Here is a 22,821-nt window from a genome sequence, read left to right as displayed (position 1 = left end):
TCACAATTTGTGTTTTCATGAGCTTTTAAATAAACATACCAATCCTTATGGCTCTGTACCACAATAACATGAGTAATGGTGCTGGTTTAGCTCTGCTAGTGAAGGCTGCAGAGACCTAACCCAGTGGAATGCAGTAAGTATGCAGCAAATCTCACAGACGCTTATATGTGGTCTCTTTATTGATGCAATGAAGTGGACAGCAGCGTATATAAAATGGAGAGGGATGTCTGTAGACTCTGTGTGTGAGTGTGAGAGTACTGTACAGTATAGACTCTTGTGGACAGCCTGGCTAAGCCACAGTGTGTATCAAGGTAACACACTCTATTTCCCTAACCTTAACAACTGTATTTGCTTTGCATTACGGCCAGCCACATGAAGAGAGCCTCCCTGCTCTGCTTCTACCACCAGACCACACACTCCGCCTGCCTGCTGGCCTTCCTACCTGCCTGTCTGTCTGTTTATCAAACTGTCTGTCATGCTATCTTTCTGTTTGTCAGCCGATTGCTCCCTCTGTCTGTTGTGTGTCTGTCTGCCTAAAACCTAAGATCTTCACAGCCTTGGAGCTCACAGTTTTCTCCGCAGGAGGTCGGGTCAGAACTCAGCAGGTGGATGATGGTCTGGATGCGTGTATGAGAGTTTGCATCTGTGTGTGTGTGTGTGTATGTTTATAGAGTTGGGGGAGGCTATGGCTCTGGCACCGGGCCGTGTGAATGTGTGTGGCGAACTGGTTAAGGCCGGTAATGCGAGTCCCTGCTATATAGAGCCTTTGGATTGGTCTATCATTATTCTTGGCACATATCCCTTTCTTTTCTCCCTGTCTGTCTCTCTCCAGCGTCTCCTCCGCTTCCTCGCCCTCCCTCGCTCCGTGGTTCTCTCTATCTTCGGGTTATTGTAGCCGTAATGACCTACCTTGCTCTGAGCTCAGTGACTAGCAACACAAGCACACATACGGACTCACGCACACTTAGCTATGGACATACACAACCATGCAAGCAAGTACATGCAAACACACCTCATCCCCCCGGCTGCAAGGCCCCCCGTTGGGCTGGACTGAGTGGGAGCAAAGCGCTAATGCCGGACGTCGATTACACTCCCTTCTCCTCCTTCCTCTTTCTTCCTCACTCCATTAACCCAACATGCCTCATTCTCCATCTCCATTATGATTACCGCCTTTCACCGGCTCTCTTTATTATATCCTCTTCTTTCACCTCTCCTCCTCCGCCTTCTCTTCTCTCTCCCCCTTTTTTCCATTTCTCACTCCCTCGTGTGTTTCATTTTTTATCACACAAGTTCAGACTTTGACGCCTTCTTTTCCCCTTGCCTCCCTCTTTTTTTTTATTTCATTCGAGAATTTCACCTTGGAGAGTGACATCCAACAGGTCCGAAATGAACGAACAGGTCAAGGTGATAACATCATTTTATCCTTGTTTTTGAACCAGCTTTCCTTCCCCTTTAATTTTTTCAGTATAATTCACATTTCAGGGAGTTGTTGGTCTATAATTTCTCTACATATTTTTTGATACTGTTTTATAATGCTAGAGACACTAGTTATCTTTCCACTAAACTGTTGCCCATGTTTTATGCAAATTTCTGAAAATTTTGTCAAAATAAAGTTTTATCAGTGTGTGTTTCCATAAACAACCTTTATATGAATACATTGAAGAGGATGCGACAAGTTACATAATTAATGGAGCACCAGTAACTCTGATGCATGATGGCATTTCATTGCTGCTTCCCAGTTTTTTGTTGTTTTTTGTGGAATTAATTTGTCTCTTTCTATCCATGTGTACTCTGTGTTGTTTTATCAACCGCTATGGTGATACAGAGGAGGGCTTGATGTGCACAAAGTATCTATCTCTGTTTATTTCACACAAATATCTGTATTCAGGTTTATACTGGAAGTGGGTGGGGTCTACGTTGGAAGCTGTTAAAAATCATGAAATTGCTTAATTTGCTGTGTTAAACTGTTATCCACTGCCATTTATATTACTGTCAAGTCACGCACAGTGCCAGGCTTCAATATCAGATCATGAGGCTAAAATAACACCTCTGCCGCAACAGTCAGCTTTATTCTGCACTGCTCAACTAAGCTTGTGAAAACTGATGAAAAGTAATTGAGAATGAACCTCTCCGAATATCTGAACATGGAACCTAAAACTACAAAATCTACTCCTCCATGTTTTAAGCCTACAGGCTATTTGTTTGCATTTTGACAAATCTGCACCATTAAAAGTCCTGCTTCTTTGGTTACTAGCAGTTCTCGTTTGCATTGTGCAGACGACAGTCAACTGAATTACTTTGATACTGAAGAAAAAGTCAGAATCCAATGATTATGAGACCAGATCTGAAGTTTTAAACAGCACCTCTTTTCTATGATTTCCAAACAGATTTAAGGATGTTTGTCCTCGATGGACATCTGACATCCTGCCACCTCTGTAAAGAGTGAGTTAGGAGTGTGGGTGTATGATGTCTGTGTGTTTTGATTTGACTGAGTTATGACACTGAGAAGAAGACATGTAGTTTGCAGCAAATTGTATCAATAAGGTGAAAGTTGTGCATATCTGTCCAGAGAGCATTATCTGCCCATATCCCAATAATGTATTTGTTTACATCCCCAGAGAGGATCAGATTCCGCAAACAAACAAAATGAGAGACTGTGAATAACCAGTAATATTCCAGTTATTAGTTGAGACGATTTCAAGTGTATTCACATAAGGATTAGAAATTCATGGCATAACTGTTGTGTCAGGAGTCAAAACAATGACTTCAGATAAGTGCGTGCTAACATGTCCTTGTCTGAGAGTCAAAAATGTGTAAAATCCATCATTATGTGTGTGATGTAAAGTCTTGTACTGTGTCCAGTGTTATTTGTCTCATTCTAATAAAAACAATGCATGCTATTGTTGCTTACTTCACAGATACAGTTCTCACCTATGTGAGGTATGGACAAGTGACTGGACAATGTGTGAATGCCCCAATTCACACATTTGGTATAGTACACAAATTTACCACCAAAAAAATAAAATAAAAACTGAGAGCAGATCATGTTCTTTCTCCTCGACTGAATGACTTTGAGGTAGAGCATGAATCTAGCCTCTCTCCATTTCCATCTCCTTGTTCTATTCCCTTCTCCTCTTCGCTTTTCAATTATTCTTTTCTTTCTCTTCCTTCTGTGCCTCCCACTTCTACCCACTCTGTTCCATCACTCCCCTATGTCTCTTCGTCTCTCTCCCCTCATCTTTCCGTAATTCTCATTTCTTTCTTTCTTTCTGCCTTTCTTTCTTTCTTTCTCTCTTGATGAAACTACAGAATCCAGGCCACCCAAACTAATGACAATAATAATTCTCTGAAATGTCGCTGCTGGTCTGGCCTTCTCTCCTGCTGCCCTCTCTCTCCCTTTCTCTGCCTGCCTCTTTCTTCCTCCTTCTCTTTTTCTTGTCCTTCTCCCAAGGTAGCTATTAGCCATCCATTCCCCGCCTGCAGCACTTAGCTCAGAGGGCCGGGTGCAGAGACGAAGAGGAGAGGGATAGAGAGCAAGGGAGAGGGAGAGAGAAAGATATGGAATTAAATAGAGATCCACAGATGTTACTGCTGCACATTCTCCATCTGTCGCCTCCTCCCTTCCTCTCCCCCGCTGCTTTTCTTTTTATCTACCAGTCTTTGCTTATTCCCTCCATCCATTTTGTGGATGGATCCGCCGAGGATTATCTCCATTTGGTCTCCTGCTTACCTGGGTTTCTGCTGGTGGTGCGTCCCGCTGGCGGCTCCTTCTTCGGAGGCAGCCCATATGGGCCTGTTGAGGAAAAATAAGGGTGGAATATGAGCAGAATGGCAGAAATACAGAGACAGCCTCTATCTTCTACAACAGCCAAGGCTCTCAGAATTGGAACCAATAAGTGACATTAGCCAGACAGAGAGAGCGAAATAGAGACAGAAGAGCTTTAATAAAGGCTTCCCTCCCCTCTATTCCCATTATAGGAGAGCACATATTGATTGGGCTTCCATGTGCCGTGAATGAGCACTTCTCCATTTGTTTGAATGGGAAACTAAAGAGAGGCCGTTTGTTGTTTTGGCCAGAGTGAATTTACACAAGGCCATAACGGCTTGTAATCTGTAGTCGCTAAATCAGGCCATCTGTCTTGCAAGCCTTCAGTAATGGTGATGGCATTAAAGTGAGTTTATGTGACACATGCAAACACACACACACGCACAGATGCAGCTATTGTAGAAGTGCCACCCCTCACCGCTGAAAGAGATGGTTCAGAAAAAACTCATTTTGTTCCTTTCTGAGCCATCTGGCCAACAGTAGGCTGCAAGAATAGAGTTTTATACTGGGATATGACTATTCAGCTCTGCAGTTTATGCAAGAGAAAGTCTGTTATTGGTCATTGCAGCAGCAGTGGAGAGCAAAATAGATATGACCATGGGGGTGCTTATAGATGAAACTGTACAGTAAACCCACACTGCATTACGCCCATGCACAAACTGGTGAATGTGTGTGTGTGCGCACGCACAGCCATCAGCCTATACATACTGACATTTAGAGAAGTGTAAGGCTATTGGCTGGCAGCTCCCTCATGACAGTCACCAAACAGAAGTTAGGGGCGGTGCTGTCTGGATCAATAGAAACTGCTGTGTGGTCAGCAGGGCTAGAATGTGTGTGTGTGTGTGTGTGTGTGTGTGTGTGTGTGTGTGTGTGTGTGTGTGTGTGAGACAGAGACAGAGAGCAAGCAAGATAAATAAAGAATAAAATAAGAGAAGGCGGCTCAATGTATGTGTATGGGGCAAGGGTGCAAGTGTGTGTTTCGCGAATGTGTGTGTGTGTTCCTCAGAGCGAAGCAGAGCGCCATATCTCATCAGCGATCACCATGAGGCGGCATGCCACTTATTTAGACGACAAACAACACAGACGTGACCTTTCAGCCACATCGCAGATAAAACAGAAAGACAGCGGAAAAGAGTGAAAATAACAGAGAGGGGGATTGAGAGGGAGAGTTGTAAGGAGAGATGGCTAGCATGTAAAGTGAAAGGGAAGTGATGAGGACAGGGAAAAGGGGAATTTGAAAAGGAAGCGAGCAATGTTGCCTGAATGAAAAAGGGTTAAAAAAACTAAAATGGCAAATGCTGAGGGAATAGAGAAGAAGTGAAGGAAGGACAGAGGAGATAAGAGAAAAAGACAGAAGATGAAACAGGGACAGAGAAAAAGGGAAAGAAACATGACAAATAAAAAGATGTGTGCGTGCGTCTTAGAACTTCATAGAGTTGTGTCAAAGTGGCAGAGGAGTTTGTATGTGTGTCTGCAGAAGGTAGCATTTCCATTGCCCCCCCCCCAAAAAAAAAAAAGCCAGGGGAAAGAAAGTGTGTGTGTGTGTGTGTGGTGGTATTTCTATTGAGCTGACTATGCTGATGTTATGGGCTGATAGAGCTACAGCAGCGCCACTTGGCTCTTTGATGAAGAGCACCTACAATACACAAGGCCTGATAACACAGGATAGGCAAAAAAAAAAACAACAGAAATAGGCGAGTGTGTGTTCATGGTGTGTGTGAGGTGGGTCGTGTGAAGGACAGGTGCCTATTATGTGTAGGAATGCACAGGTCAGTGAAAATGCTTGAATGGGGCCTTTTTTTCTGCTGCTTTTCTGAAAAGCCTGCATGTGAGGGTCATTACATGTGAATATTTTCCAAACAAATTAGAAGTGTGTGCAGCTACGAGTCATTAAAAATCACTGACTGTGTGCTTTAACACTGAATGAAGTCATTTTGTTATCGTGCTCTAGCTGGCAGGTCTGCTGTGTGGGGAAATGTGTGTGTTCTGGTGTGTGTACGTGTGTCTTTTTGCCTGCATGGACACTTCAGTTTGTATGACTGCGCCCGCGTATGTGCTCATGTCCTTGCATTGTGAGCTAATGTTTATGCCTGTAATGTATATACCGCACGGGGATATGTGAGTTTCAATGTGTGTGTTTGAGTGTGTGTGTCCAGCATGAGTCAGTAGTAGTTAAAAGGCAGAGTGAGAAGGGAGTCAACAGGGCTCATTAGAGCTGACTGATCCCACACTTCTCCGCTGTTCTCACCACTTAACGAGCCCTAATACGCTCAGCGAGAACACACGCGCACAAAGAAGTGATGTACGTGTGTGTATTCGCGTTTTGTATGTGTGTGTAAAAAAGAGGAAGATAAGAGAGATAGTTTAAAAGTCGAAGAGCCTGCATGCCTGATAAGGTGCAGTAATGAACTGCTCTGTACTGTACAGATGGGAGCTGATGTGAGATGCGGTGGACTGGAGCCGTTGTGTGTTAGTCATACTGTGTGTTAAGTGAGCTGATTGTGTGTGATGCATGAATAACAATGTGTGTGTTATGAGTGAGTGAGAGAGTGTGTGAAGAAGAGTGTGGTGGACTCCAGGAGTACATATGGGAGCGCTCACGTGTGTGTGAGAGAAAATAATGTAGGAAGAGAGAGGTGAGAAGACTTACTCTGCCCCACTTTCAGGACCACCTTCATGCCTTGCGTGGCACACACTCCGCCTCTCATGCTATCCAGGCCTTGGCGCGTCCCATCTGACGTAGCTGGAGGGATGGGAACACAAAATTACACAATTAGCCAAGTAGCAGGGTGGTATGTACACACACAAACACACACACACACACACACAGAGTGGAAACCCATCCGTTAAAGCCACACAAATTCGCTCTCTCTCAATCTATAGCCGACAACAACAGTAGCTTCTATTCATATGGTCAGCCATTCCAGAGAGTTAGCGATTGACATTTGCAGAGGCAGCGATTTAAAACTCCACCAGAAGCTCTGAAATGTCAAACTACGAAGCGGCAGCACTTTAATAAGTCTGCATTTAGCAGTCCACTGGATTTCATTCACACCCCCACCGCGCTGCATGGACTCAACCGCTTTCAGTCAACTGCAATTGCTTCTCGGGCTGGAGAAATAGCAGGAGAGGGGGGTAATTTAGAGAGGCATCGACTGGCTGATGGAAAAAAGGGATGGTAATCCAATCAAGAGCGCATATGAAATAAAATGGAGCCCCTGAGACACAAAACACAGTGTGTGTAGAGAAACTGGACCTGATTGGTTAGAAAACAGACTGTGTTGAATGAGTTACAGCTCCAATTGGTAATACACTATCACTATCACTGTGTTTTAATTAAGCAAATTAAAGAGAACTGTTCGATTTTAAAAAGTGATACGTTAATACAGGCATTTTCAAGCTATGAAAAGTTTTTTCTTACACTGAAAAGAATGCAACAATTTAAACGGAGAAGTAGAGATACAGTGTCAGATTTCCAATCAGCATCCTAACCTGTTCTGGAATCTTTCTAGTGAAGCTAGGAAGGAGGCCAAAGAAGGTCAAGCAGTGCTGACTAAGTGCACAGGGCAAGAGGGTGTGTGTGCACCAATCCCTGTAACACTCTAACACTTCTTCTTATATAAAGCATGCCAGTGAATGCATTAAAGATCACTGGTCTGCGGGTCACAGATGCTGGAGGAGGTGGAAGGAACACACAGAGAGAATCAGGATGGAGGGATCAAACGGTAAAAGTGGAGGGATAGAGACATGAGGATGCAGAGACAGTGTAAGAGGAGAGACAAAAGAAAGGAGGACAGAAAGAGGAGGTGAGAGGTGAAGAGATGAGGGAGGCCTTTAAAGTGAGCATCACACATCTACAAACTGCAGTCAGTCTCAGTGAACATATTCTTCCTCCTTCCACCAACCCGCCCAAACACCACTGCACACACCACTCGTCTATCCTTATTTTTCCCATTATAGCCCCTGGGCTAACCCTCGCCATGTCTCCTTAAAGAAATATAACAAATAATTTTCCCTCCGCCCTCCGCTTCAGGCTATAGATTTGCCTGTCTGAAACGAAGCAGAAAGGGAGGGATGGTGGAGGGCTACGGGGAGAGAGAGAGAGAGAGAGAGAGGTGAAAAAGAGGCAGCTTTACTTTTAACACCTCCCTTCTCTCTCTCTCCCTCCATCCCTGCAGGATGCAGAGTGTGAAAGCAGAGGAGGAGAGAAGCAGGCGGAGGTCAAGGCGAACAGCAGTATGGTGGGAAAACCAGAAGAAGGGATGGATGAAAGGATATATAAAGATGGTTTAATTTAAGTAATGAGAAAAAGTTTGTACATTCCAGTTTTTCTATTATTTGTTGTGTTACAAATAATTTTAAATCATAGTATTTTTCAGTCTGAGACCTGTGTAATGTAGGAGGAAAACTGTATTTATCCTAATGAAGTTCAAATAAATGGAAATAAGTAGAGTGTGCCAAATTCATTCATCAGGGCTTGATTGTGTCATTGAAAAATACTTTGGAAAAAAAATCTTTGGCTGCCCAGATGTCATATTCAGGTTGTAGCAACATGTTTTGAACATTATTCAGAGATACTAAGAGGAATTCAAAAAACATTGGGCCCCTTGCAAGAACCACTTGTATGAACAAATTTGATCTATGAGCCGTGTGGAAGCTTTAGAAAGACGTTATTTTTATGTCAAACAATTTACTCTTTGTGTCTGTCACTGCTCTAATGATTAGTTAGCAGTTGTACTATTAGTATTTTCTAATTGTTTCTGGTCGTTATGTTTTCATCTGCTGATTTGACTTGAAGCTCCATGGTGTGAAATTCTATTGTTTACTTTTGGGTAACATGTTGGTGATTGAAGTGGCACTCATAAGGTTGAAATGAACCATTTACGACAAGTTTGTGCAGTTAAGAGAGTTTGGTGAGTCCGACTTGGAACAGTCATACGAGACGTTTAGGATACAAATACAAAAAATGTTCTTGCATGAGGCCCAGTTTTCATACAAAATTATCACTCTATGGCACAACAAATTTAAGGGACATACATTTGGTCATAATCAGTTTACTCAATCAAGTGGGGCAAAGTAAGACAAGTGCTATCAACATGAGAAATGTATTCTTTTTTTTTGTATATTATGAAACACAGAACATATATTTATTTGCACTATTTTTCTGCATCTGTTTTTCGGTTCCCAAATATTTTCTATTTCTATGTGGGACTGTCTCCTGTATGATAAAATGTCTGAGCCTTCAGATTCTGTGCAAAATAGAATTTTGTATTGAAATCTGTACACGGATATAATCATTTAACAGCATCCAACTGCACTAAATCACACCTATTTATAAGAATTGATTTACAATAATGTTTTTTAACATTATTAATCACATATCCTTGTCCAGAGGCATAGTGTATGAAAACAAAATTATTCAATTATTAAATTAATGATTTAAAATATATAATCTATCTTAATTATCTTAACATCGTACATCCCAGCGCAGGGACAACAGAATGTGATAAAAAATGGGCCGTAGGGCAAAAACTGAGTGTAGCAGCTCTAGAGTGTGTTCGAAATCGCATACTAACGTACTGCGTACTACATACTCAATCAGTATGTACTGCATACTGCGTACTAGATTAATGATTAGGCTAAGTATGCCATTACCAGCAGACTGTTCACACTGAAGTTCACAAGTAATACATATTCTCTGCATCACATGACTGTATCGATCACATTACCAGTCCCAGCTGCTGTTGAATGAAAATTGTTTATAACAAATGTAAATCGGTGTAATTTCTTCCACTACATATTATATTTTCAAGTATAATTTTAATGCAAATTAAAATTATTAAACTCACGTCGCATACTCTGAAACTCTTGATAATCTAGCATACATCCGGGTATTTTATTGCATACACAAAATCCTCATACTATGCAGTTGGAACGCACTAGATACTCGATTTTAATGGAATGGATGGAGGATGGAGTAAATATCCTCAACTGATCTGAGAGAGAAGGGCGGAGGACTATGATTTCTGAGAGTAATAACTACTGACACGCAAAGGAGGACAAGAAGGTGACGGGAGATGAGGGAGGTGAGGAAGACGAGGGCGAGGAAAGGAGGAGGAGGAGGCCATGCAGGGAAGCGAGGCAGGGAGACTGATTGCCTGTGACAAGCTGTTGGTGATATGATGGGGACTATGTGAGACAATGGAGATGACCCAGAGCCCAGTGGACACAGGCAGGAGGAGAAGGGAGGAACACACGATTCATAGAAAGAGGGGAAAAGAAGTAGAACAGAGAAAAAGTAGAGAAGTTAAAAACAGAAAGTAAGGAAAGAGTTTAAATGACATGATAGATAGCAGAGAGGTGAAAGACTCTAATGTCTCCATTATGGAAAAGTGGAGCGGTAATGGATAAAAAGGAGAGGGAGACATAGAGAGAGAGAGAGACAGAGACTGAGAGCAGGGGAGTCAAATTGAACCAGGAGAGCCTCCACAAATGTGATTTTGCAAATGCAAGTTATTTTTTTAACATCATAATCAACAGGTCACAAATATCACAAAGGCAATTTTTGTTAAAACAGTGAACTATATCACTATAAATCCTCTTAAATCCATTAGACGTGTTACAGGTGCCACTATTTCTGTGAATCTCAATTTCACATGAACAAAGCGAACAAAGAGATCATAGCTTTGTCCTTGGATCGAAATATTTCCCAACTCAATCTTGGTTGCTAAACACTGAAAATGCTGAAAATTTCCTTGCACTTGAGGGGGAAAAGATATCACCAAATCAAGGTAGAAATAATCACAGAACATCTGTGAAATCCTGATGAGAGACAGAGATGAGTGCGGGAAAGATGGAGAGATGTGGGAATGGCGTGCTTCAAATCTTTCCCCACCTCACTTTGGGAGGACAGAGAGAGAAAAAAAGAGAGTGGGGAGGAGTGTATGGAGCAATTTGGGATGAGATAAGAGGAGAAAGGAGGAAGAACCGTGAGTGAGAAAGAGGGAGAGGAGGGATGAGTAATTGAGACAATGATCAGCAGTGATGGGGGGATGTGAAGCGCCAGAGGACAGAGGAGAGGAAGGGCGTCGCTCCGCCACCCTCGTTCGACAGGAAGACAGGAGGGAGAGGCGGAGGAAGTGGAAAAACTTAATTAATGAAATAATACCGCAGTCAACCTCAATCAGACTGCACAGTGCCGGGGCTCTGCACACAAGGAGGCAGGCAGCCAAGCGGGCTGGAGTGTGTATCTAGTCCACAGAAAAGATCACAGAGTGGATGAGAGTCTTTCTCTGTGTCTCTCTTGTTATTACCAAGGTCAGTGCTGGGCCAAGTCTCTTCTCTGCCTCCATTATCGCTGCTGAAGTTGGCCCACCATTACATAAAAGTGGAAGATGACTCCACTGGAATCATATCTCACATTATTCATTTATTCGGGGACTTAAACCCCACGTCTGCCATGCGTTCAGCTCTATATTGACTGTCACTTGTTGCTGTGGACTATGCAAAGCTACTTCATTTGCATTAAGACGCAGCACGGACCTCAATGTTTGCCCTCCCACTCTATTCCCCCCTCCTCCTGTGGCGTGTTTTGCAGCCCTGGTTATATATTCCACACATGCTGAGTGACAGCCGGCCTCCTGCAGCAAAACACTTGCTGCTATGTGAGTGATGTGAATTTGTATATATGCTGATGTTGTTATTTCCATCACGTCCTTCTGTCTACTTTGGGACACGGCTCACATTTCGCTTCGCTCCAAAGTCACAAGAAGTGCTGTTTTATTGCCTGATTTCAAATATTTCTGTTTCCAGCTTTTAGTGCAATATGCTTTCCCATCTTTTTGGAGCACTAAGTTGTTTCAGGAAATGGAAACAGGGCTTTTTGGGCGTTTAAACCAAAAATGCACTGCTGAATCCAAGGCTGAATTATTATCGAGGCAAACTGGGCAGCTACCCCAGGGCCACACAACCGCAAGGGCCCCAAAATTTAAAAATAGTTTGAGAACATCCACCAATAAATTACAGTATCAACTGAAATGATAAGTGGCTCTAACTGGGTCATTGTCACTTAATCTTGAGGTCCTGTCTTGTTGAGGGTCCCTGTGCCCAAGGGCGTAAACGAGTAAACATATGCAGGCTTAAGTTGGTTTTGGATTTCCAAATGAATGGTAGTCCAAGAAAAAAATTGAAATGCTATGCACATTGCAGTATTATTAATACTAACACCAATTAAAATCACATTATGTATATATTATAATAAATATATTTAACTTTACTTCAAAAACTATGTCCTTGCGTTCCATTAATGTTTAATTCTAGCATCTATATATACTGTATATTGTTTTAACCAGAAAAAGAGTTTTAGTATTTTCTACATCCTAAGAAGTGCTTACAGTCTTCCACTCAGGCTGCAGTTAGGACTGTGACCTGTATGTAGCCTGTAATAAAAAACCCAGGGCAAAAAAAAAAAAAAAAAGCCTGCAAACCTGCCGCTTGTAAAGCTGAAGCTGTGAGCACGCAAGTAAAAGTAACCGAGGGGAGCATAGCAGCTTTTTTTTTCTCAGCTCAGTAAGATTTTACTAAAAAAATACTTAAACTCTTGCCTATGTCAAATGTACTTTTATGTGGTGCATATGACTAAATAAATGTCTGTTTAATATGTTTTAATTTAAGATGACAGGATACATAATGCACTGAGAGGAAGGGGGGTCAACAGGGGCCCAAAGTTCAGTTTTTCCCCTGGGCTCCCAGGCATATTAATGTCACTCATGTCACTTGAAAAGTTATGAAGTTGCACGTTCGTTCTGATAGGAGAGGTTGAGGTGGAGCTGTCTGAGTACTGCTGTTGTGCATAAACACTTGATGTGTGGCCAAGCTATTGCAACAGTCCGAGCAAGCTACTGTACCACACAATCAAATTACACACACGGTTTAAGCATGAAGTGGGAACATCTTTTCCGATGACAGCTAGATTAAAGGGAGCAACATTCGGAATGTGGTGTGCAGCAAAGGAGGAGATTAAACAAGAAATGGAATGAATAAACAGGCAAACAAGGGCCAGGGAGGAACAAAGCTCACTTGCATATGCTGTGCTGTCTCACATGGCACGAGCACAACGGCGCCCCCGCTAGCCTCTGGTGTGTGATGGCGTGTTAGTGGCGTCATGAGTGTGTCAGGTTAACAAACGCAATAATCACGAATGAAAATGCAACGTGAAAGACACAAAGACAAGTGGGTGTTTCTTTTTTTTTTTCTTTTTTTGCTCCAGGCACATTGGTGCGTGCTAAGGCTGGAGTGGAGTAGTCTGTGTGTGTTTGTGTCAGTGTGTGCGCAAAGTGTTCCCATCTGTGCAAATCAACCTAAAACCAATGTGTTGCTTCACAGCCGCTTTGCCTTTAAAATCCTCCTTTTAGTTCCACTTGTTTGGCTTTTGGACCACATTTTTCAAAAATAACCACGAAACTAAGTTTGTCACTCGGGTGGACTGGGAAGTTTGTGTTTGTGTGTGTGTGTGTGTGTTTGTGTGTGTGTGTTGAGGGGACTTGGGGGTGGGATTTACAGTTGCCTTCCTGTTTAAATTTGTCGTCTCACTCTCCAGAGGCTCTATGAGCTCCATGTGTGTCATCTAGATGATGAAGAGCATATAACCTGATCTCCTCTCCCTTGAGGCAAAGCTGAAGGATTCATTCTCTCTCTCTTCTCTCCTTCTCCCCACGTACTAGCCCACCCCCCCAAAAAAAATCCTGGATCTCGCCATCGAAATTTCCTGTAACTAAAAACGTCTTCATAAATCTCCTATGGCGCTTTTATAACCTGGCTATGACGCATTAACGAAGCTATCACAAGCCATTACTTCGCCGCAGCGGCAAGGAGGGGAAAAGGCATTAAGTTGTGTACTGAAACAGAACGGGCATTATTTTAGCTCCCCCTCGAATAACAGAATAACACACTAGCCGAGTATTATTTTCACATTCCACCTCCAAATACACAACACACCATTACTTCCAACTTAGCATGAAGTTTTCCAAACTTTTTTTCCGCAAAGAGTGCAAGTTTTTTATTCTATTGTTGCAGACAAAGGCCCACTGTTGGCTGTGTTGTGGTAGCACTTGATCCACAAATGGGACCAGCTACAAACAAGGACAACACAAAGACGTCTGCATGTTTTTGCCGCCTCTGTTTCACGGTGACATGATGGTATGTATGTTGTTTGGAGACAGGACAGGTATATGTGTTTGTCACATGAGGTAATGCAAGAGTGGGAAGAGATTTGTGCTGATAAAGAGAAAGGCTGTTGAAATGTTGGCTTACATCCACTTTTTTCTGTTTTCATTTATTTCAAATTGAAGCCAAAGTATCTGTCATACTAATATATGCCGCTACATGTTGTGCTTTGAGTGAAAAAAGCACCAAAATATGGCATTTAAGGATACTTTGGTTACTATGGTTACTAATTACTTTTACATTTTAAAAAGTTTTTACAGAAGAGAACATTTAATCTGACTCATGCAACACTGAAAGGTTAAGTTCAATCAAATTTCTGTACTACCTAAATTACCTACCTACCTGTAAATTAAAGCCATTTCTCATTTCTGCTGGCACCACATTTCTGATGGCAGCTCTCCATAATTTGTATTCTGTAATAATGTGATATAAAATGTTTATACAAGTATGACATTCATACTTGTATAAACTTGCATAAAAGTAAACTTACTAGTGCAATTTGTGTCATTTTAACCAGCTTGCTGCAAGCTTCAGCATATGAATTTGTGTGAGAGAGAACCAGAGGCGATGGGACATGGACAGGCCATTCTCAGTAGTTATTCGCTTTCCATCCATCTTGTTCCAGCCCTCTCTCTCTCTCTCTCTCTACCCCTCCCTCCCCCCGTCTCTCCGTCTTTCGATGTCCCGTGCGCTTGGAGGGTGGGTGACTCAGAATCACATCGTATTAACCTCCAGCACCAAAACACACACAACAAACTGGGCCACGGCGCAGCAGCCTCCACCCCCCTCCTCCTCCTACCGCCCATCAGAGATCCAAAAAGGAGGACTAGAGTGAGGAACGCACCTGATCTCTACATCTGACAAACACACACATGCATGCACGGTGCCTGAGAGGGAGTCTGATTGCTTGTGACAGATCTGCTGCCATTTTATGGTTTAGTTCTGAGGCAGTGAGTAAAAAACATTGTTGGAGGCCTGAAAAATGCTGCTGTTTTCTGTCACGTCGTTTGCCTTTGACTAAATCCATATCATGATTTATTAGACAACACTGCTTGTGCCATACTGATAATCCAGCTGGGTATTGTCATCATGTATGTGTGTGACCTTACTCGTGCATCCTCATGTATGTGTGCAAAGGTCATGAATGTTGTCATTGTGTGTGTGTTTGTGTGTGTGTGTGTGTGTGTGTGTGTGTGTGTGTGAGAGAGAGTTCAGAGAGTTCCTCCAGTAATCTGATTTGATGCACAGCGGGTTAATGATGTCTGTTGACTGCAATATTTACACAGTATGGTCACTGTGTCTCTACGCATCAGTAAACAATCTACACAATGCCTAAAGCTGCTTATAGCCTATATAAGAGAGATATATAGGGCCCAGAGGGGCGAGGAGGGGAGTCATTATCACTGTCAGGGAATAAACAAGGTCATCAGTAGGCATAAACACAGAGGCCGATTTTTCCCCCATTCATTTTCACGTTAATTAAATGACAAGAAACAAATCATGGACAAGCAAACGTAATAAGTCTGACTGCCCAGTTCGGAAAATAATCCACGCCAAATAAATGTGACCGCCAGAGCATAGACATGCATAATAGACCAAAAGAAAGACAGGCAGGCACAAGAGGAAGGGAAAAAAAGCAAAAGAAAAGAGGGAGCAGGGCCATTAAAAAGAGGCCTAGTGACTGGGTGGATGAGCCTTGTGTAACGTTAGCAAAGTGCTAGCCATGTAGGACAGTCATGACCAATGTTCCTTACAACTGGGTCAATGTTCCTGTCCTAGAGCAGCGAGGGCATTCTGCGTGGTTTTCTGTGTGTGTGTGTGTGCGTGTGTGTGGTGAGTATCTATCCGTTAACTTCCACAAACCTGCCAGAAACTGCTATCCCTGCAATGCCTGTCAAGTGCACCTCTGAGTGGACCTGCATGCATATTGAATGAATACTTCAATGACTACTTATCAATACTTGATGAATACTTATCAGTGAATCCCTGAGTGACTTCTACCGCACAGATTTTTTTTAAAGGCTTTTAAAAGGCATGCAAAGCCTTTTTAGATGCGGCTCAGTAGCGTAACGCAGTCCAACGCCGGCGAGGCAGAAGAGTGGAGGCTGAGCGGACCGGTGAGTTCGTGGTCGCGTTTAAATGTCTGAATGTGATATTTTCCAGTGCCGGCTGAGGTGATGGCGGATTTGCCGCAGTCGCGCAGAATGCGAAGTAACACTTGAAGTTATCGGCGGGAATCTGGCTGCCTGCAGACCCCAGTGTGCATGTGTCCTTGTCTGTTGGCGTCTTGCGGCATGTGTCCATCTTAAGGTTTGTGTGTGCTTGTGGGTAGCAGTTCTGCATTATATCAGCCACTAGATTGGAGGCCTGGAGAAATGGGTCAGCGCCAGCCTCATCGTTCCCTCTCACTGTCTCTCCTGCTCTTTGCTCATGTTTTTTTTTTTTTTCCGAGCCTCTCTTATTCCCAAGTCGCTCCCAGAATAAAAACGAAACACCTCCGGTTGTCCACTCCTCAAGCGGCTGCCTGGATCTGGGTTAAACCAGCGAAGTCCATCACTCACTCCCTCTTTCCCCTCCTTTCCTTCTCTTTTCTTTCTGTCAAATAAAAAAAACTCTATGAAGTCTCCACTAGTATATCTTAATAATCTCGGCCGAGGAAGAAGACACATACAGTGTAATGATATGGATGTTCAGAAGAGGAAATAAGACATCAAATTTCTGGAGTAAACAAGGCATGCTCCCATGCACGGTGAAACACTTGCCGTCTCCTGACATTTAGACTGAAGAAGTGATGAACACAAGCAGTTTAGATAGAATGGTCATATGGTCAGCAGTGATGACGTTGATAAAAACAAGTTTATATTTTGAATGTGTCTCAACTGAAAACATGTCACAGTAAATTTCCACCACACTGGGTGTCTTTGTGTCTTCGTTTTATCTAGCTCAGGGCCTGGCTCATGGTTTCATCGAATGGCCCCACACACACACACCTGTTGCAAAACCAGTCAGAGCGAGTGAGACACAACACAGGTTACAGGATACCATAGTCATGACTAATAGTACTGGAAGGATGTCTCCCTCTCCCACTCTTACATTAATGCCCCCATCATTCATCATGTTGTCTTTTTTGGGCCAGTAAGTTGCCCCCAAAACCCTCCCCTCCACTCTCCACTCTCAGAAATCCATGTACTCACACACTCCCACACACAAATACAGAGGATTGCACATTTATACACCTGTGTGAGCACACAATCACTAAATAAAAGCCCTCAGTCTCACATTAGTCTGATTTACTGTCTCAATTTAAGCATGAATTCTGTGCAGTGAAGAGGAAAACAGGAGACAACTACACCTAACTCGCACTTCCACGTCTCCTGTCACTTTGTCATACTTTCATCACAGGGGAGGGGGAAAAAAGCTGTCTGGTGCAGCAATCACTCTCTCCTTCAGTAGCTCTTGCTTTCCTTCCTCTCCAACATTTCTCTACCCCTCGCCTTTCAATTATTGCCTTTATGTTTCAAGTCTTTCTGCCGTCCCCCTCTTTGTAGGGGCTTCCTCTCAGGCAGAGTCTAGCTGTGACATTGTCTGTCATTGCAGGATTACAGCATTGGCACCTCGCCACGAACATGCCGAAGACACGGAGGAGGCGACCCTCGCCGCATGCATTCTGCTCTGCCACGGGGTACAAACCCTTCGACTAGAAAAACAACTCACAAAACACCATATGTATCTGAAGCCAAAACTTCCCTCTGGGCCACTGAGCTGTCAGATTTCCTTAATATAAGTGACTTTGAGTCAACTTTGTAGCTGATAGTGACTTTTAGACAATAGAGATATTGCTGAAAAATTGGCATGATGCCGTTTAGGGAGCGCTGAGAATACAGTTTGACCCTCATGGTTATTAAAGGCTTACACAACTATTTTTGGATTCATTTATTGGCTGATACTACTTTCTATTTCTTTTAAAATCAAAGCAAATCTCAAGATTCAGTGTTCCCTTGAAATGTTATGCCTGACAAGGTAGGAAAAACATCTGAAACAACACTTTGAACTGCATCATGTCCATCCAACACTGGCTAATATCCATTTTTAATAACATCAATCACGCAAAAATATAAGAAAAGCTAAAACAACGCCATCATATTGAAACATCACAGGCCAAGTGATTTTGAATTTATATAAAACCTCTCTGAAGGACAGGCGGTCAAATAAGTCTATTTCTTGCTTTTGGGTTTGATATGTAGGTTACGCTTCTTTTGGTAAAATAGAAATTGGCAGAACAGGGGAAGATGAAGGGGAGAAGTTGCTCGACTGAAGGACAAACGTCTGGTAAAACAGGAAGCTAGGAACAATGCAAAAAAGAGGGAAGTGGGTCAACGGTCTGAAGGGAGGAACGTGACAGCGATCTGTGACATGTAGCAGGAGAGAAAGAAAGCGAAAGCAAGTGGGAAGATGGCGGCGGGGAGAGGGGAGGGGTTTCTAAATTAAGAAGAAGGGAAGCAGAAGGGTGTGAAGGAGGAGGAAGAGTGAGGAAGAAAATGTGAGAGAAAGATGGGAAAAGGCGGGCGAGTCCATGGGAGGCAGGAGCTGTTAGAGAAAAGGGCCTCATAAATGTCACTCTGGGTTATATTAATGGCAAATGTCAAAGAACCCGAACTTACAGGAGGTTAGGTCTCCTAAATACACACAAACACATGTATGAACACTCTCAAACACACAAGAGTTTTTCCCTTCAGACAATGATTTTTGAAAGAAGGCAGTGAAGGAGTGGGCCTGTAGAGGAGCTGTACATCTTAAAGACTGTAATTACACATAACTGTCAGTCTAATTAAAGCTTTTAATGAACTCCATGAGAGCTCAGAAAGGACAAAAACCGCCAGCCACTGGAAAATGTGCGTGTTTGTTTGTGTGTGTGTGAGTGTGATAAATGATGCGCTCAAGGAAGAACGTGCACATAAACAGCAACACAATCAAACATTTTAATGAGCCTGAGTGCAGCTTTGAGGTCCACCACCTAATAAACATGCATACCTGTAAGGGTCTCTCATCTCCTGTTGCAACACACACACACACACATAAAACACAAACCTAACAGTTCCTGTCTCACTTTCGATTGTGATGAAGTGTTAAAGACCTGCCCACTGCAGAAGCGTGACTGGACCTATAGGAAAGACCTTTGAAACAATTGGATTTGCCATTAAGGTAAAACTTTATTTAAGATTTAGCTAAAATATGTCACAACACAGGGCTAATCTACATTACACATCATTAAGCTCAGCTGCTATAACTCTTGGCTGCACTCTCTTGTTGGCTGGCCAGGTATAGGAAAATAGATTACACTCAAAGGCTGGAAAAATGTTAGACCTAGTGGCAGATACAGAGCAATAACGAGCTCAATTATGTATAATGATGGCACGGAGTACACTCTCTGTTGTGTAGTTTTTAAAGGGTTGGGTCAACCCAAGTTACCAAAAACATATTTTGCTCACTTGGTCACCCTGTTCACGCAGTAAAAGTGGAGCTAAATGCCTATGGTCTTCTATAGTGGTTAAGATCTTATGACTTTATAGGATTGGTTTGTTGGTTCATTTGTATTAAAGTACTTTGTAATTTTATTAATCTGAATGTGCTGTACAAATCTAATAATTTGTGCAGTATTATCATGTAGTAGTTGTAGCAGCGATATTATTACCCATAGAAAATATTGGCTATAGTAACTGCAATAGTACTAGTAGTAGTATTAGTAACAATGCAGTTTTAGGAGTAGTGACGCTACATGTAGCAACGCTACTACTAGTAGCTTTGGGGTAGTTCAAAATCATGTTTTCCAGTAGCACGCTATTTATTTCACTGAATAGCTAGGTCGTGCAACCAAATGCTACATCTCTTCATTTCATTTTCTCTCGAAGAAAATAGACTCCTAAATTACTGGGCATTATTTGGGCATTGTATACCTTTATTAGATAGTGAAAGTAGAGAGATGACAGGAAATGAGGGGAGAAAGAGATGGGGAATGACATGCAACAAAGGTCCTCAGCTGAACGTTAATCAGGGTCGCCGCAGTTCATGGTTGGCGCCTTAACCCCTAGGCCACCATGGGCGCCCCAGCATCACTGTGTTAAGCTACTTTTTCCTGAGTAGCTTAACAAATTCCAATGAAGAGTAGCTTGTAGCTTCAGGAGCTACAGTTTCAAAGCAGTTTCCCTAATACTGACTGGCCATTTGCTCCTTAGTTAAAACTCTCTTTTCTTCATATAAAGCAGATTTGTTAAAAGCAGTGACACATTTTAACTATCACTACTATTATTATTCTGTTACTCTTACTTTTACTAATACAATCACTATTTCTTTCCATGCCACTGCTATACCATCCATTTTAGGGCCCCAACTCATAGATCAAGAAACACTGGAGACATAAAAAACAGTCTCTCTTTTCTTTTCCCCTCAAATTTCCTTCTTACCATACCATTCTTTCAACCAGCGGCTATGTCATAGGCTGTAGACACGATGTGTACACACACCACAGACACACACACACAGAAGCACTTTAAACCTGGCTCAGTTTGTGTTTAAATGCACCAGCCAAGACTCCAGCTATTACACAATCCTGACGAGCACGGAGGTCCTCCTAATGGATCAACACAGATTCAATACAATTCGGCAGTGTGTGTGTATGCTTGCCTTAAATGTCCTTGAACCATGACTGTAATACTTGAATACTGAGTCATGCATTTGCGTGTGTGTATGAATTCAGAAACGTTCCTCTTTTCTCTCCCCCCCCACCACCATTATTCTTGTTTCCAAAAGAGGAAAACAGGAGAAACACACACACATGTACAGAACATGGGAGCCAGCCAGCCGAAATAATATATCTTGACATCTGAGCCTGCATACTGCTCGAGGGAGAGATTGGAGAGAGAGAAAATGGAAAGAAGGATGAGATATGAAGGGGAAGATGATGGACACCAGAAAGCATAGGGCAATTATATACTGTTTGTGTGTGTGTGCATGTAAACTGAATGTGTGTCTGAGTGTATATTTCTATATGTGTGCAACAGTGAGAGAAAGAGAGTGATGACAGTTGTGTTTGTTTAGCTCCTCTGTGATTACAGCAGCCTGCTATAAGCTGTGTTCTTAGCTGTATGGCAGTCTGTCTGTTTTGTGTGTGTGTGTGTGTGTGTGTGTGTGTGTGTGTGTGTGTGTGTGCTTCTCTCTGCTTTTCAGAAATATGGGTGTATATGCACTCTATGTGTCAGTCTGTCTTCAGTTTTGAAGTGTGTTTACGTGTGTGTCTTAAACCTTATTTGCACGTCATGAGTGTGTCTTGGGGTTGATGCATGTGAGCATGTGTGTGTGTGTGTGTGTGCTGAAGTCTGTCTGCATCTCCTCCCCAAATGTGTGTTTTTTAGCGTCTAATCTCCTGGTCCCATTTGCTTAAGTGAAATCATCCACGGATGTCTGGTGCAAGCGGGACTGGAAAAACCTGTATGGTTGCGTGTGTGCTCATTAGTACACAGTTTCTCTTGTCGCTGTCCTGAGGTCTGTTTGCATTCCTGTCTGTTTGATGTAGAGTTTATTTCATCTGATAGCTGAAAGATATCTGTCTGTCTCTTTCTGTCACCTTAGTTTTCAAGTTCAACAAGCTTTATTAGCCTGATAAAATCATTCTCACACTGACAAAGTAGAGTACACAACACCAAGTCTGTCACAGTAGATATAAGTGTGTAAAACAAACCTGTGCAGCAACTATGACTGTAAATCTTACTTAAGTTCAGCAAAACATTACTAAATAATCACAAATATTTTATGGGTACGTACTACGTTTAAGCAAACATGCTCAGAAAGAATATATTTATTCCAACCAGATTGAAACGACCAGATTAAGCGTTTAAATGGTTATTAGGCGCTAATATTTTCCTATTAAACGGATTATCATCATTAATGTTTATACCATCCCTCTCAACCCGATTATCAGTGGAATATTAGGGTCCACGTAAAGACAGCTAAAGTGTCCTTGGGGAGACACTGAACCATACCTGCCACCTCACCATAAATATATAAAAACATCTGCATGAATGATAATATGATGCTTGGACTTTTATTTTGCTGGAAAAGACTCACTGTCTCGCTTAAGGGCACTTCAGCAGGGTGGATGCTTGTATCGCTTTCTTCCAGTTCAACCTGCTTAACACAAAATCATTCACATGCAGTTTTGTTTGTCAAAAGTCAAGTCAAAATCAAAAGATGGGTATTAAAAAGAACTTGACCAGAGCATGTAATGTATATGTGAAAGCAGATTTTAAGAAGTTTAAACCTAATATTCTCATTTAAGTGTATTTCTCCACCATGTTTGATGGTTAAAATTATCAGTATGTCCTGATCTGGAAACCTATAGCAAAATTTTCATTTTCTGATTTTATCTTTTGACTCATGCATGTGAAATTTGCAAGTGGAAAAGTCATTATTCTGCTAGATCCGATAGCAAAAGGAATGCATATATCTCTTCACCGCTCACTTTTTAGGGCTGTCTTCGACTTACAGCAGGGAACTGAAACAGGGGAGAGAGCGTCTAAAAGATGCAGAAAGAGAGCTGGAGACAGTGACAGACATGCAGAATGACAGAAACAGAGAATTAGACAGAGAGAAAGCGAGTTTCCCACCTGAGTTAAACTTTTAACAGGGTCAAGTGTGAGTTTCTAGTGTAAAAAAAGCTCAGGCTAATTCAAATTTTAAAACGTGCCATTAACACACAGTACTGACAGCACACACAT

At 42.3% G+C, this 22,821-nt stretch overlaps 1 protein-coding gene across 1 annotated transcript in view; it reads right to left on the bottom strand.

Annotated features, from left to right (window-relative positions):
* The window catches only part of efnb3b (ephrin-B3b), a 79,040-nt gene that overhangs the window by 5,050 nt on the left and 51,169 nt on the right, over positions 1 to 22,821 (bottom strand). Inside the window, exons 3-4 of the mRNA XM_044184877.1 lie at positions 6,477 to 6,569; positions 3,731 to 3,793 (exon numbers count right to left, since the gene is read on the bottom strand). Coding sequence (XP_044040812.1) covers positions 3,731 to 3,793; positions 6,477 to 6,569 — 156 coding nt within the window. The remainder of the gene's footprint in view (positions 1 to 3,730; positions 3,794 to 6,476; positions 6,570 to 22,821) is intronic.

Source organism: Siniperca chuatsi, linkage group LG22 (genome assembly GCF_020085105.1).
Source record: "Siniperca chuatsi isolate FFG_IHB_CAS linkage group LG22, ASM2008510v1, whole genome shotgun sequence".
Taxonomy (NCBI): Eukaryota; Metazoa; Chordata; class Actinopteri; order Centrarchiformes; family Sinipercidae; genus Siniperca; species Siniperca chuatsi.
Note: the sequence above shows the minus strand (reverse complement) of the source record. Positions and strands in the feature narration are given on the sequence as shown.